This window comes from Amia ocellicauda, chromosome 4 (genome assembly GCF_036373705.1).
Source record: "Amia ocellicauda isolate fAmiCal2 chromosome 4, fAmiCal2.hap1, whole genome shotgun sequence".
In the NCBI taxonomy this organism is placed as follows: Eukaryota; Metazoa; Chordata; class Actinopteri; order Amiiformes; family Amiidae; genus Amia; species Amia ocellicauda.
In genome coordinates this window covers 51,686,580-51,702,469 of record NC_089853.1, presented here as the reverse complement: position 1 = coordinate 51,702,469, position 15,890 = coordinate 51,686,580, and the positions used below count along the sequence as shown (strand labels likewise).

General features: G+C 38.0%; 1 protein-coding gene across 1 annotated transcript in view; it reads left to right on the top strand.

Annotated features, from left to right (window-relative positions):
• Nucleotides 1-15,890, top strand: part of slc13a3 (solute carrier family 13 member 3) — a 38,721-nt gene that overhangs the window by 10,056 nt on the left and 12,775 nt on the right. The window contains exons 4-6 of the mRNA XM_066702713.1: nucleotides 9,886-9,949; nucleotides 11,225-11,404; nucleotides 12,017-12,142. Of these exons, the coding sequence (XP_066558810.1) occupies nucleotides 9,886-9,949; nucleotides 11,225-11,404; nucleotides 12,017-12,142 (370 nt within the window). The remainder of the gene's footprint in view (nucleotides 1-9,885; nucleotides 9,950-11,224; nucleotides 11,405-12,016; nucleotides 12,143-15,890) is intronic.

The window sequence follows — 15,890 nt, the reverse complement described above, 5'->3', positions numbered from 1 at the left end:
TTTAGTTGTGCAACAGCAGACGCACACATATCAAAAGTGCTCTTATTTGACGTTAACAATACAGATGTTGTGGCCACCTCTCCAGCACTGCCAATCTGATCAAATATTTCAGCACTACTTTGTCCATCTGCCTTGGCAGTCTCGCAGCTATCAGCGGTGTCAAAATTCTGCTCACTGTCAGCATGGTTTACGTGCAGATGTTTCCTAAAACCTGAAAAAGTACCAAACACAGAACCACAACCTGCTTCTATGCATTTAAGGCGAAGATTCCTTCCAGGTACAAAACCATGAACTAATCTGAAGTGCCTAAGAAGGATTTTTGAACCATTTAAATCAGCCTGACAAACAAAACACTTCATGAGGGCAGAAAAACATAAGGGACTTAGCTAAGCAGCCTTGCTCTGACCTCAGCAACACGAGGACTCTCTTTCACTTTGCCAACATCTATGTTGTACACAGTGGTCTGAATGAAAGTGTACATGTTGAGTAGCATAGTGTTGTAAGAGGTACCAAAAACAAAGTGTGCCTTAAACAGTTTGTCAAAGGCACCAAGAGAAGAGGTTGACTTGCATGGAAGAGGTCCCACAGCCAGGAGATAGGGCTGAGCACTAGCAGTGATGTCTCGAAGATGCTCCTCAATGTTTTTTCCACTCTGAGAAGACCAAACAAATTGTAGAGAACCATCACTGATGTGTTAAATAAAAGAAAACTACAATAAAAACAAAAAAACAAACCTTCTTGAAGACAACAAGATGTTTCTCTGCTTGAGAAGCAGACACCTTTCCTGGTCTCTTCCGGCCTTGGGCAGAAGGTGGCATCAGATGCAACAGTAGTAGTATAGAAGAGAGGTCAGTGTCCCAAACTGTTTAGACAGTATAAAATATGTTAGCAAAACTTCAAAAATAATGAAAACTGCTACTAAAGAATAAATATTAAAAACATTTATGGGGACTAAATACTTCACCCTTATGTTCCTTAAAATATTAAACAAATATTACTAAAATTACCTAAGTATTAAATTAATCTTAAACATCTTACCAAAATTAACACTCTCTTCTGAGTCATCAGTAGGAGATTCAGCTGCTAGCAGGAGATCTTCAACATCACTGCTGGTTGGAAGCTTTTTGCACTGCTGAATCACTTTTTTCTTGAATGCAGTTGTCCACTTCTCCAGTAGCTTGCCTGACACTCCTTCTCCAAACATCAGAACAAAGTCTTGCTCAATCTTTGAACAAACTTATTTTTAGACAACAGCAATGCATTTTTAAAAATCCTTAAAAATATGATTTTAAAGACTTTACTTACCAAGCCTTTAACGTCTTTGAAACACGGAAAGACTGTCAATATATCGCTTGACTGCATAGGGTCAAGAACCATGTTGCGGTGATAGTCAAATGTCAATTTCATCTTCTTCTTGACTGCGTCCTCATCAGCAGAATGGTTCATTAATGCAATTGCTTCCTTGCATTCATACTCACTCAAGACAGTCTCCAGAGTAAACTCTGACTCCCGTCTTACAGTTGGTCCACCAGACATCCCCTCAGTAGACGATCCTTGTCCTGATGAATAAAGCATTTTACGAGCTTCAACACTGCTTAAAGAATGCTATATGCAGATAATACTTAAAAAAAAAGGTAAAAGAGGCTCATCTTTGTACAAATAAAAATGTCACAGTTAAGGCAACTCAGTAGCAACAAAACTGTGATAGATGGCATAATGAGCTATGAAAAAAGCAAAAAAGGCAGGTGATTTCTGAATTTCATTCTGTACCTTCAAATGATGCCTGTCGTTCTTTAGCCAGGCCTCTCTGTATAGTTTTGATTCTCCATGCCAAGTACCCAGTGCCACTCTCACCATCATAGTAATGCTCCATTTGAAAGACAAAAATACAGAAAGAGAAAAAAAAAGTATTAAAATTCAAGAGCAAAATACACCACCTGAATTATGGGTGTGTGATCATCAGCATTTAAGACATGTCAACACAGAATTAAAATTAAAAAATGGTGTGATACTTACGTAGCCATTTTTGGAGAAGGGGTCACTGAGGTAAGGGAACAAAGACACAATTCCTCTGGCGTATTTTTCTTTAACCTGCCTTGGTGGTGATGTACTGTATAATTAAAAAAAAAAATCACCTTTAGCCCAGGTTCAAAAAACAAGAAATGATTTTTAGATTGATGAATTTCAACAGTCTTTTCCCCCCAAAATGTATCAATAATAACAACTTGATGCCCACCTTTTTAGTTTCATCATCTAGCCTCATCCTTTTACTTGAAGAGCTTTCTTCAATAATGGATGTATCCTGTGAGTCAGTGGAGTCAATTGATGAAAACAGGGACCGATTTAACTGCACAGGAGAGGCTTGTGGAGAGGCAGATTCCAAGTCTAGTTGCATATAGGATGGGAAAAATCTTCATGATACTAATAAATAAGCACTGAGAAAATGTCTAGCAAGTAATGTAATAAATACAAACCTGCACCATGTTTTATGGTGAGAACACCAACTGAGGGATCTTTAACTACATCCTCAAAAACATCATCATCCACCTCAGTCCCTGATTCATCAACAACCTTCACATTCTCGGGTACAGTTGGGACACCGAACTTTAAAAAAGCTGGAAAAAAGGTATGCAAATTAATGAGAGGGTACACATTACAAGGTTGATCAGTTACTTGATGGTAACTCTGAACATCAGAGCAAATGCAACATGTGACAGTATATATTCTAAAATAAAATGACCAAATATCAAATAGAAATATGATTTTTTTTTTTTTTTTTTTTACAAATTTATAAAAATACCTAAATTAATATAATAAAAGTAGAGTTGCACGATTCTGGATAAATTGAGAATCATGTTTTTTTTTTGTTTCAAACAGAGATCATGAGTCTCCCATGATTCTGAATAGACAACAAAATAATTTACTAGAGGCTCTGACAAAATGTTAATTGCTGCAGTCTAACTACATTTTTTTATTAACTTGAATGAATTATTCCACCTATTGGCGTAACGATGTAATTGATACAATCTTTATTTGAAGTGTGAAGTTATTTTCAAAAGGTGATTTGCTCGATTTTTAATAGCTACCGTAGACAGTGTTTATATCCAGACAATAAACTTTTATCCCAGTACTTCTGTGATTAATTTTAATATTTGCAACACATAAACAATGATTTTGCGTGGTTGAAAAGACTGTGAAGCTGTTTCATACCCTACACAACTGCTCTCTCTGGGTCAGCAGCAGCACAAATGCATATTTGAATGTTCCGTTGTGATTTTGTCAAAGGTTTAATAGACATAGGCGAATCGTTGTCATTTAGAAATTAGATTGCATGGGTGTTTGAATCGAGAATTTAAATGATGCAGCGCTATAATATTCCTTCAGGCTCAGCTCGGTTATTTTAACACATTTTTGGTCATCCCCAAGTTTTACCTTAACCAGCATGCTCTGTAATAGGTGATAGAGTTTTGACAGTGACATTTGTTTTGTGCCTGTAACAAATAAATAAGAGCAGAAATTCTGTTGCAACAGTTTGCATTGTCACCACAGTATTTTTAACTAGGTCTTTAAATTTGAACATTGCAATTTCGACCGTCCCATAAAATTGGGTGGCTAATGCTCCGTGTAGTTAGATAACTCAACGTTTAAAAATAACAATATACAAATTAACTGGATATAACTATGCTAACTGCAACCAACAGAAATACAAATTAAATAAGATTATTGACATCATTCAAGATTTATCATTACCACATTGTGACGAAATATTTCTCCACCATATGAACTCACCGCGAAGTTGGTCAAGTTCCATTCAGAGTTTGAACCTATCAAATTACACAAAGTTCATCAAACTACAACATATACAGTAATATTAGCACATTTATTCACATAAAATATTAAAATTATGTTTTAATGTGTTCCTTAAAAGAGCTTACCTTTCAGTGCGATGTAAAAGAAAATGGCGATGGTGAGAAACTTCTGTTCAGATTCAGATCTGGTTAGCTTGAGGGGCGGAGCTTAACAGAGTAAAGTTAACGAAGCAGAATTTAACTGATAATTTTCACCAACACTAGGGGGTATCTTTCACTAATTGTTGTTAAATCAACTGCTTGAGTAAATGTAGAGTAACACTGCTTGTTTAACACTGCCAGTTTTACTGTGCACCCAACTCAGATATTCAGCAAGATGTTGCGTTGTACAATGTAATCAGGACTGCATGTAGCAAGGATGTGGGTGTTATAATGGGGGATTTCAATTTCCCAAACATAGACTGGGAAAGCCCAGTTGGGACTATAGAAACAGAAATTGAAATGGTTGAGATGGTAAATGACTGCTTTCTAACTCAATCAACCAGAGAGAGCACATGCATTGACTTGATATTTTCAAATGACCAGGATAGAGTCAGTTAGAGAACCAATGGCAAACTGTGATCACAATATGGTTAGCTTTGAGGCATTCTTTCAAAAAACAAGGACCAAGTCTAAAACAATGGTCTACAATTTTAGAAAATCAAACCTTGAAGGTATGAGGTAGACTGGAGCACACTGGATACAGATTCAGCTGAAAATGGATGGTTATATTTTAAGAATATACTACTTGAGGCTCAGGAGAAATTTGTACCAAAACTTTGCAAATTGAGGACCAAAAAACATTGGCCAAAATGGTTTGATAGAAGTATGCAAAAAAACATAAAGAGAAAGAAAATGTTGCATAGCGCATACAAAAGGGATGGAGAAGAAACAAAATGCATAGAATATGTTGAGCTGCAAAGATACCTTAAGAAAGGGATCAGGAAAGCAAAGAGGGAAATAAAAAGAAACATAGCTCTTGGAGCTAAAGCTAATGCAAAGAGCTTTTTTTCAATACTACAACAGCAAGAGGTCAATGAAGGAGGAAGTGGAACAGATAAAGGGCAAAAATTTAAGCATCTTGGAAAATGAACAAGATGTGGCAAATGATCTAAATTAGTATTTCACAGAGGTTTTTACAAATGAAAAGATGGATAACATGCCACAGGTTAACAATCAGTCCAGTCAAACCCTAAGAGAGATCAGGATAAATGAGGAGGAGGTATTAAAGGGACTAGCAGAATTAATAACAAACAAATCACCTGGGCCAGATGGGATATTTCCAACAGTACTTAAAGAAATTAGGGAAATTATTTATAGGCCGTTAACTCAAATATTCCAAATGACACTTAGAACAGGGGTTGTGCCAACTGACTAGAAGATAGCAAATGTCATACCAATCCACAAGAAAGGGGATAAAACTGAGCCAGGAAATTACAGACCAATCAGTCTCACCTGCATCACTTGTAAAATGTTGGAAAAAATGATTAGACAGAAAATAGAGGAGCATCTCAATGAAAACCATATTCTTGGAGATAGTAAACATGGGTTTAGACGAGGCAGATCATGTCTTACTAATTTATTAGAATTTTCTGAACATGCAGCTGTAGATCACGTGAAAGCATATGATATGATATGATATACTTAGATTTCCAAAAAGCTTTTGATAAGGTTCCACACCAAAGACTGATCCTCAAATTGGAAGCTGTAGGCATTCAGGGTAATGTAAGTAGATGGATTGTGAACTGGTTGATGTATAGGAAACAGAGGGAGTCCATTAGAGGAGTTGCTTCTAATTGGAGTGAGGTTGTTAGTGGAGTTCCACAGGGATCAGTACTAGGGCCTTTGCTTTTTCTAATCTATAGTAATGATCTGGACTCTGGGATAGTTAGCAAACTTGTCAAATTTGCAGATGATACTAAAATAGGTGGCTCAGCAGATACAATCTTGGCAGCACAGGCTATTCAAAGACAGGAAACACTACGAGCGATACAGCCTGACATGGAGAGGACTTTTGTGTCTGTTTTATTATTTGTGCTTTACATGATTGTAAACAGCGTAATAAATACACGTTTCTGTTCAGAGATATTAGGAAGAGCTAAACGTGTAGAGACAACATTATATTCAGACAAGCATGTTCCCATAAGAATACACACGTTTCACGATTAATCATCCAGCTACAATATAGCAGGTTATAATTGAACTAAAGTGTGCGCGTCTCAGTCATGGCGTTTATGGACGCATTTATTTTACCAGTCCTTAATGTTTTAGAGGGAACCCCACATCTGCTGTATTAATTTAATAATTTATGTAAATGGCAACGTTAACTAAATCGTGTTCGCCTTCACAATGACTGTCTCTGCGGACTGTCCTGCACACCATTCACACAACACAGCCTGAAACACCGGCCAGTTATTCATAAAATATTAAGAATATCGGCTGCTACCGCTCCGATTATTATCCTTCAGTTTATTTTAACTAGTCAGGCACTGCAACGGTCCTGTGAAATCCAAGTTTTTAATGCACTCGGATATTAACTGTACGCAGTCATTGTTTCTGTACGTGGATTTCACTCCATGCTGCTAATAAACTTGTAATTTATTCGTGATCGCACACAGCACTTGAGATGATATCTTCCGATACAATGTATCTGATCTCCTCCCTGTGTCTCAAGTCAAGCACACACCTCCAATTCGGAAAGTGAATCATGTCCTCAGTGGGCGGGACGGACGCTTATGGACACGTCTAGCACCAGCAAGTTAACCGTCCACAAAATACGGACGCGTCCGGACGCTTAGACAGTGGAAACACCCGTTTAAGCGTCCGGGGCGTGGAAACGGGGCATATGTGGACTCCTCACTTTCTCCATCCAAACAATGTGGATAATATATTTGTAATGTATGAATAGCGGCAAATGCTCTGGTGTACACGGATAAACTAGTGTACAAATGTATGGGGTGCTAAATGTAAAACAGCGCACACTTTTTTTCCTGAGTGTCTATTTTCACACATTTCACTTAAACCTTTTTTTTCCACATTTATAAAGATTATTTTTTAATAAATACTTAACTAAATGCGTAATCTTCATTTTTGAAAAATAAATATTTATCGTTTGATTAAATATTTAACTATATCCTAAATCTCTGAGTTACAAAATAAATATATAAAATAAAAAAAAGCTAAAGTATTTACTAAATGTGGATAAAACACAAGGTTTAAGTTAAATGTGTGAAAAAAGACACTCGGAAAAAAGTGTGCACTGTTTTACATTTGGCGCCCCATACAAATTGTTGGCTGTAAAGTTTGTAGGAGCGGTGTTGGGCTGAAGTGTGGGAGGTGCCGGGTCTGAAACTTTGCCTGTGCATTACATCCGTTATTTTATTTAAAATAACTCAAACAAACGTCATATTGAATGTTTAGTCTAGATCATAGGTTTGGGTCTCGTTAGGGGAAAAAAGTGTAATGGGAAATGCAATTTAGCCTTCTATATATATTCTGTGCCATAAATATATTTTCATACACAATATAGTGTTTAAATATATTCGCAAACAAAAAATACTTATAAGAAAAAATATGATCGACTATGGTACTAAAATAACTGTACCATTATATAGTGTAAATGGGATTCACATTTTAACACGATTAGCACTGATGCTGCATTCCAGACAACTTGGAATGTCGGATTTTCCAACTTTTGAATAGGAAAAGTGCACTGGAATGCCACTCGATGTCGTAGTTCCGACATGGGCGGAACTGAACAGCCCCGACTTCACCGAGAGGTGGTTATATGACGTCAAGCAAACATGGCTGCACATATGGTTGTGCACAACGTAAATGTAAACAATCGTCTTAAGACTATTTTAAGCTATTAAAATGCATAATTGAGTCAAATGTCCTACATGGTATAATAACAAATCCCGTCTGTAAGCACACGGATTAATCACGAAATGCAACGTTGCTTAGCAAGCAGAGCTGTATGCCAGGAGGCTTCTCTGTTAACATTTCAACTGTTCGTACACCTGCAAAACAAACACCAGCTTCTCAAGTTCAGCCATTTTCTTTTTTCATATGTTATTTTTTCCAGCTCTGAACACTGGAACGCTTTTTGATCGGAAGTCAGAAATATCAAGTAGGAACTTCCCACATCCGTGTTTGTCTGGAACGCAGCATTACCCTGTGTTCACGTCATGTGGAAATTATGGTAGAAACCACATACTTGGTCGGAGCAACAACCTGACGGTGTTCACGTAATGACCTCGAATGAACCCGTTCAGACACCAAGATGGAGATTTTCTGCATACACTTTTGTGCTCGCAATAATTATCTTCAGATTTTTCAGTTACAAACATACATACAACATTCAGATACACTGAATTACAGAAGGTATCAAGAACTTACCAAATTGTGTGGTTTTAATGTCATAACGTTAGTGGTATTGTGGTGGCTGAGTTATGGCTAATGACGGCTATAGTGTCATTAGCCCAGGTGAAAAAAACAGTTGAAAAACATTATATGAACATTAATTGTACTTAAGGAGGCAAACATTATTGAATGAATCAATTATTTGCATTTTATTACACTTTACAGATTAATAGGATGCCATGTATCATATTGTTTGCTTATATTTCCGCATTCGTGATGTAAGGATTCTTGAAGTGGGATACATCTATCTCCAAAGTCTGAGTTCATTATTTACGAACTGAAAGCTGACATGGACGTTTTGTCAAGCCGAGAACTTGTATTTACCATACTTCCCACATGACATGAATACAGGGTCAGTACACAGCTCCGTACTATCTCTGCAAGTTCGTTGCAATTGACCCTGTCTGTCTACAACTAGTCAAGCACACATCTCCGCTTCTGAAAACAAAGTATTTTTTAGTTAGTTAACCGGACAGTGGAAACGGGGTTAATAGTTCCCATTTCCTCCACTCTCATTGTGCAATCCATGGCAATACTGTTTATAGCATCACAACTTGATATAAAAGTAGAAGTCTGAGAGGCAAGACTATACTATCGACTATACTATATTATCAACACTTATCATATATGTTTTATTGTCAATGGGTTTACAACATTTCAAGTATTAATACAACAGGGTTAAGGAATTATCTTCTTTATGAGAATGCAATGTCAGTTTTCTGCTGGTGGTTTCTGTGTGTGAAAGGAAAGTTGACATCATGTTAAATTTTCAAAACTTACATACAGTGACAAAATTCAATAGCTAGCATGCGTTACAAATAAACAGGATTGCTAAGAAGCTAGTGACCCTATCTGCATTGTGGAGCAGGGCACTAACTGGTCAAAGATTCGTGAGCAGAAGGAGGTTTTAAGTGGTTCCTTAAAACTAAATATTGATATACACGTTAGCGGCATCAGAAATAAACTGAACTGACGCTCGCTTGCCATTAATTTAATAACTTGCATTCTTTATTCAACTTTTCCCTTGGACCCATTACACTCTGGCTAGTTAAAGAGGCAGTCCTCCTAATAGAAACATTACAGGATTCGAGGTGAGATCTGAATAAATGAGAGAGAATTGAGTGTTGAGGTGAGCGAAGGAAAAACCTGGAATAATGAATCCAGCTTCAGGAAAACAATCTTGTTAAATTGTTAAATTGCAAGTTGCATCAATATTTACAGCAAATCGAAAAAAACTAAACTAGGATTTAATCTATGATAGGATTTGAAAAATATTCACATGCCTTTCTGTGGTCATCAAACACAAGTCCAATCTCATGTTCTAATGATCAGCAACAACTACAAACAAGTCCAAGAATAACACCCTGAAATCAAAGTGAAATCATGGATTCAGAATTTGGAGAGAGGAGAGTTTGAACTCAGGTTAAGGCACATTTATCACACAATATAAATAAGACGTGTTGCAATAAATTCAATAAATTAATGTAATTCCTAATTCATGTCAATTGATCTGTTACCAATTATGCTGCATTTTTAAGAGGATTCGTAGAGTGAGCTAGGAAGAGAAACTGAAATGACCAACATTGCACCTGTCCAAATCATCTTTTTCCAATAGGGATATCACAAATGAAGCTCCATACTATGGGATCTGAAAAGCAAATATTGACAAAAGATGACAGGTAAGACAACTTTTGTCTTGACAACCAGATGATATACACTGCCGGTCAAAAGTTTTAGAACACCAGTTTTTATTGAAATGTATGCAGTTCAACTCAAGTGAATAACCTGAAATGGTACAAAGGTAAGCAGTAAATTGCCAGAGGTTAAAAACAATGTACATTTCAGAGTTATATACTGTGATACTACACCCTCTTATTTGGCAGTGTTACACGCAGCTCCTGTGCATAGAAGTTACACTGTATTCCTACAACGCACATCGTTTGAAAGCTAATTCTCTTGGCTATCAGCACATTTCATTCTCAAACACATCCGATTTACAGTTTCCGTGTCGCCCGCCGTCATTTAGAGCCTGGGGGGTAAATGTGCAGTCTGCTCCGGGGGGGCTCATTCACATGGTCACAGATCACTCAGTTTTGATCGTATTTCTTTGCAAATAGACTTAATAGGATTCATCCAGTATATGTTATTTGATGTTCTATCAAACACAGAGAAGTTCAGATCCAGTTATGTAAAATTGTTATGTTTAACAGAGTTTCCCATCTTGTCATTTTGAGCTCCCTACGGGTGTGTGTTGGCATGGGATTAAAGAGAAGCACATGGATTTGGTGTACCAGAGGAGTTTGTCATCTTAAGGGGTTACATTTTGTTAAACAAAACGATTCCATGATTTATGTTTTATCTCCAATTGTTTATTTGTTCTATGCTTTAATTTCAGAGTACATTGAGAAATTAAAGTGCGTAAATTTCCATAAAAACTGGAAACATTGAGGTGTTCTAAAACTTTTGACTGATAGTGTAGTCATAGTTTTGTATCCCTTATTCATTCCTGCTTTTATTTATCTTGTCAGCATTTGTGTCTTTAAAAAAATAAACATATTTTTAAGCTTTATGCAAAAGAAAAATATGTGTTTATAAGACCAAGGCCTGGACCAAATGTAGATCCAGAAATATTTATGCATTGGATCAACGTGCATGACGTCCCTGTCTTACTCTTTTAATTTCAAATTTCTTTCCCAATAACAAATATTAATTTCTGATACAGCAAACAAGATTGGTATAATCTGGTTTAGGTCCAGGCCTTTGCTTGATATGTTATGGAACTCTGTGAGTGTTGTTCTTATTCCAGAAATGTTTAATAGATTTTTTTTAAAGATATTAATTATCTCCACCACATCATCTCAGAATATGACTGTAGTTTGTTTAAATTTCTCATTATTATACCTTCTGGCTTTGCTCTTCTCATATTTTGTACCACTATTTATTTTTATCTGAAGGGAGGATATGCTGGAAAAGTGTGATATGCGGACTCCTTTGGAAATCAGGAAAGAATCAGAGTACCAGAAGAGAGTGTGGAAAGGCTTCCTCATTTGCATTCCCTATGCTGCTAGTATTGGAGGCACTGCCACTCTGACTGGTACAGCACCAAATCTTATTCTTGTCGGACAGCTCAAAAGGTAAATGGCTAAGACCCTGACTTCTCTTCACAAGTCCTGGAATAATTTTTCCTTCTGATGAAGATCACAGGCAACCAAGGCTACCTTTCAGCTCCAGATGTCTGGCTTTGGAGTGCAAAACCAAACAAAACTGGATGAAACACGATTTCGGGAACTTGTCCTTGCTTGCATTTGGTGAATGGTGTTTGGAAAGTTAAACATTCACTTTACCTACATTGTCATACTTGATCCATTTTCACTGGCTGAAATTAAATTGCTGAAGCATCTCGTCTTAAATGTATTAAGATGTTAGTAGATTCTCTTGCACCATATTACATGCATTTCAAAGTTTAAAAGTGTAATGCTGATGTATTTATTATTATTACTAGTATTCAGATTTTAGTAATTCTGTGGACTTATTTTACTTTTATAGTATAAATAGAGCTAAATGTAAGGGCTTTGTTTTCTTCTTAGCAGACGGCACAGACATGCTTTTAGTTAACTCTTCTCAGGTGAGTCACTTCAGCAACAGCTTTAAAATAATAGGCCAGAGTTTCCTGGTGGGCAAAAGGCAAACTGAGGGCCAGAGCGTGTTACTGCTTCACAGTGACCTCTGTTTGTTTTTTCCCTCAGTTTTTTTCCAGAGTGCGATCTCATCAACTTTGGCTCGTGGTTCGTGTTTGCATGCCCCCTTATGTTGCTCTTTCTCATTCTTGGCTGGCTGTGGATCTCATTTCTGTATGGTGGTCTGAACACACGGTAAGACGAAAAGTAATCTGAAAAAAGGTTAACTGAATCTGAAATGATCAAAGCATTTCATCACTTAGTTTCCCATGACAAATCTCCTGTTTGGGTTTTGGCTGTAATTTCAAATATGTTTTTGTTTTTTATTCAGTTTGTTTTTCTATGCAAAATTTGTTTCCTTATACCTACAATATCTAAAACACTTCCTGTATGGTATTGAGTTGATGGGTCTGAATCAACATATTTTCGTGTTTTTTCTTTAGTTCCTGTTGACGTTTACTGTAATTTTGTAATTTCACAAATTGGGATGCCATAGGAAGGGTCTGAATACTTTTGCAAGGCACTGTATATTGTAGTATTTGCTGGATTTTCCATACATTGTAATGGACTGGTGATTGCAGATAAGAAGGTTTATCATCACATTTCCATTCCCATATTCCCTAATTACCCATATCCACCCCAACAGATCATTGCTGTCATGGCTTTATAAGAGTGTAGACATACCACAAAACAAAATATTTTAAATTATATATATATATATATATATATATATATATATATATATATATATATATATATATATATATATATATATATATAACAAACACAGTCTGCTAAAACTAATAACACACATCATTGTATTTTTCTTGTCTATATTGAATACATAATTTAAACATTCACAGTGCAGGGTGGAATAACTATGTGAACCCCTAGGCTAAAAAATCTCCAAAAAGCTAATTGGAGTTAGGAGGCAACTAACCTGGAGGCCAATCAATGAGACGAGATTGGAAAGGGTTGGTTAGACCTGCCCTGCCTTATGAAAATCACTCACAAATTTTTAGTTTGCTATTCTCAGAAGCATTGCCTGATGTGAACCATGTCTCGAACAAAAGAGATCTCAGAAGACCTAAGATTAAGAATTGTTGACTTGCATAAAGCTGGAAAGGGTTACAAAAGTATCTCTAAAAGCCTTGATATCCATCAGTCCATGGTAAGACAAATTGTCTATAAATGGAGAAAGTTCAGCACTGTTGCTACTCTCCCTATGAGTGGCTGTTCTGCGAAGATGACTGCAAGAGCACAGTGCAGAATGCTCAATGAGAAGAAATAAGAAGAATCCTAGTGTCAGCTAAAGATTTAAAGAAATGTCTGGAACATGCTAACATCTCTGCTGATGAGTCTACGATACATAAAACACTAAACAAGAATGGAGTTCATGGGAGGACACCAGGGAGGAAGCCACGTCTATAAAAAAAAACAGTGCTGCAAGTTCGCAAAAGAGCACCTGGATGTTCCACATCACTACTGGCAAGATATTCTGTGGACAGATGAATCCAATGTTGAGTTGTTTGGAAAGAACACAAAAAACTGTGTGGAGGAAAAAAGGCACAGCACACCGACATTAAAACCTTATCCCAGTTGTGAAGTATGGTGGAGAGGCCATCATGGTTTGGGGCTGCTTTGATGCCTCAGGGCCTGGACAGGCTGCTTTTATCGATGGAAAAATGAATTCCCAAGTTTATCAAGACATTTTGCAGGCGAATGTAAGGCCATCTGTCCGCGAATTGAAGCTCAACAGAAGTTGGGTGATGCAACAGGACAACGACCCAAAGCACTGAAGTAAATCAACAACAGAAGCGCTTCAGCAGAAGAAAATACTCCTTCTAGAGTGGCCCAGTCATAGTCCAGACCTCAACCCAACTGAGGTGCTGTGGCGTGACCTCAAGAGAACGGTTCACACCAGACATCCCAAGAATATTGCTGAACTGAAACAATTTTGTAAAGAGGAATGCTCCGGAATTCCTCCTAACCATTGTGCTGGTCTGATCTGCAAATACAGCAAATGTTTGGTTGAGGTTATTGCAGCCAAAGGAGTGTCAACCAGTTATTAAATCCAAGGGTTCACATACTTATTCCACCCTGCACTGTGAATGTTTACACAGTGTGTTCAATAAAGACATGAAAACATATAATTGTTTGTGTGTTATTAGTTTAAGCAGACTGTGTTTGTCTATTGTTGTGACTTAGATGAAGATCAGATCACATTTTATGACCAATTTATGCAGAAATCCAGGTAGTTCCAAAGGGTTCACATACAATTTCTTGCCACTGTATATACACCGATCAGCCATAACATTATGACCACCTGCCTAATATTGTGTAGGTCCCCCTTTTGCCGCCAAAACAGCCCTGACCAGTCCAGGCATGAACTCCATTAGACCTCTGAAGGTGTGCTGTGGTATCTGGCACCAAGACGTTAGCAGCAGATCCTTTAAGTCCTGTAAGTTGCGAGGTGGGGCTTCCATGGATCGGACTTGTTTGTCCAGTACATCCCACAGATGCTCGATTGGATTGAGATCTGGGGAATTTGGAGGCCAAGTCAACACCTTGAACTTGTGATTCATCAGACCAGGCCACCTTCTTCTATTGCTCTGTGGTCCAGTTCTGATGCTCCAGTGCCCATTGTAGGCGCTTTTGGCAGTGGACAGGGGTCAGCATGGGCACCCTGACTGGTCTGCGGCTTTGCAGCCCCATACGCAACAAACTGCGATGCACTGTGTGTTCTGACACCTTTCTATCATGAACCTTTTCAGCAATTTGAGCTACAGAGCTTGTCTGTTGGATCAGACCACACGGGCCAGCCTTCGTTCCCCACATGCATCAATGAGCCTTGGCCGCCCATGACCCTGTTGCCAGTTCATCACTTTTCCTTCCTTGTACCACTTTTGATAGGTACTGACCACTGCAAACTTGGAACACCCCACAAGAGCTGCAGTTTTGGAGATGCTCTGACCCACCATCACAATTTGTCCCTTGTCAAAGTCCCTCAGATCCTTACACTTGCCCATTTTTCCTGCTTCTAATAGATCAACTTTGAGGACAGAATGTTCACTTGCTGCCTAATATATCCCACCCACTGACAGGTGCCATGATAATGAGATGACCAGTGTTACTCACTTCACCTGTCAGTGGTCATAATGTTATGGCTGATCGTTGTATATACACACACAAACAATGCATACAGTGAGGGAAAAAAGTATTTGATCCCCTGCTGATTTTGGACGTTTGCCCACTGACAAAGAAATGATCAGTCTATAATTTTAATGGTAGGTGTATTTTAACAGTGAGAGACAGAATAACAATAAACAAATCCAGAAAAACGCATTTCAAAAAAATTATAAATTGATTTGCATGTTAATGAGGGAAATAAGTATTTGACCCCTTCGACTTGGTACCTGGTGGCAAAACCCTTGTTGGCAATCACAGAGGTTAGACGTTTCTTTTAGTTGGCCACCAGGTTTGCACACATCTCAGGAGGGATTTTGTCCCACTCCTCTTTGCAGATCCTCTCCAAGTCATTAAGGTTTCGAGGCTGACGTTTGGCAACTCGAACCTTCAGCTCCCTCCACAGATTTTCTATGGGATTAAGATCTGGAGACTGGCTAGGCCACTCCAGGACCTTAATGTGCTTCTTCTTGAGCCACTCCTTTGTTGCCTTGGCTGTGTGTTTTGGGTCACTGTCATGCTGGAATACCCATCCACGACCCATTTTCAATGCCCTGGCTGAGGGAAGGAGGTTTTCACCCAAGATTTGACGGTACATGGCCCCGTCCATCGTCCCTTTGATGCGGTGCAGTTGTCCGTCCCCTTAGCAGAAAAACCCCCCAAAGCATAATGTTTCCACCTCCATGTTTGACGGTGGGGATGGTGTTCTTGGGGTCATTCCTCCTCCTCCAAACACGGCAAGTTGAGTTGATGCCAA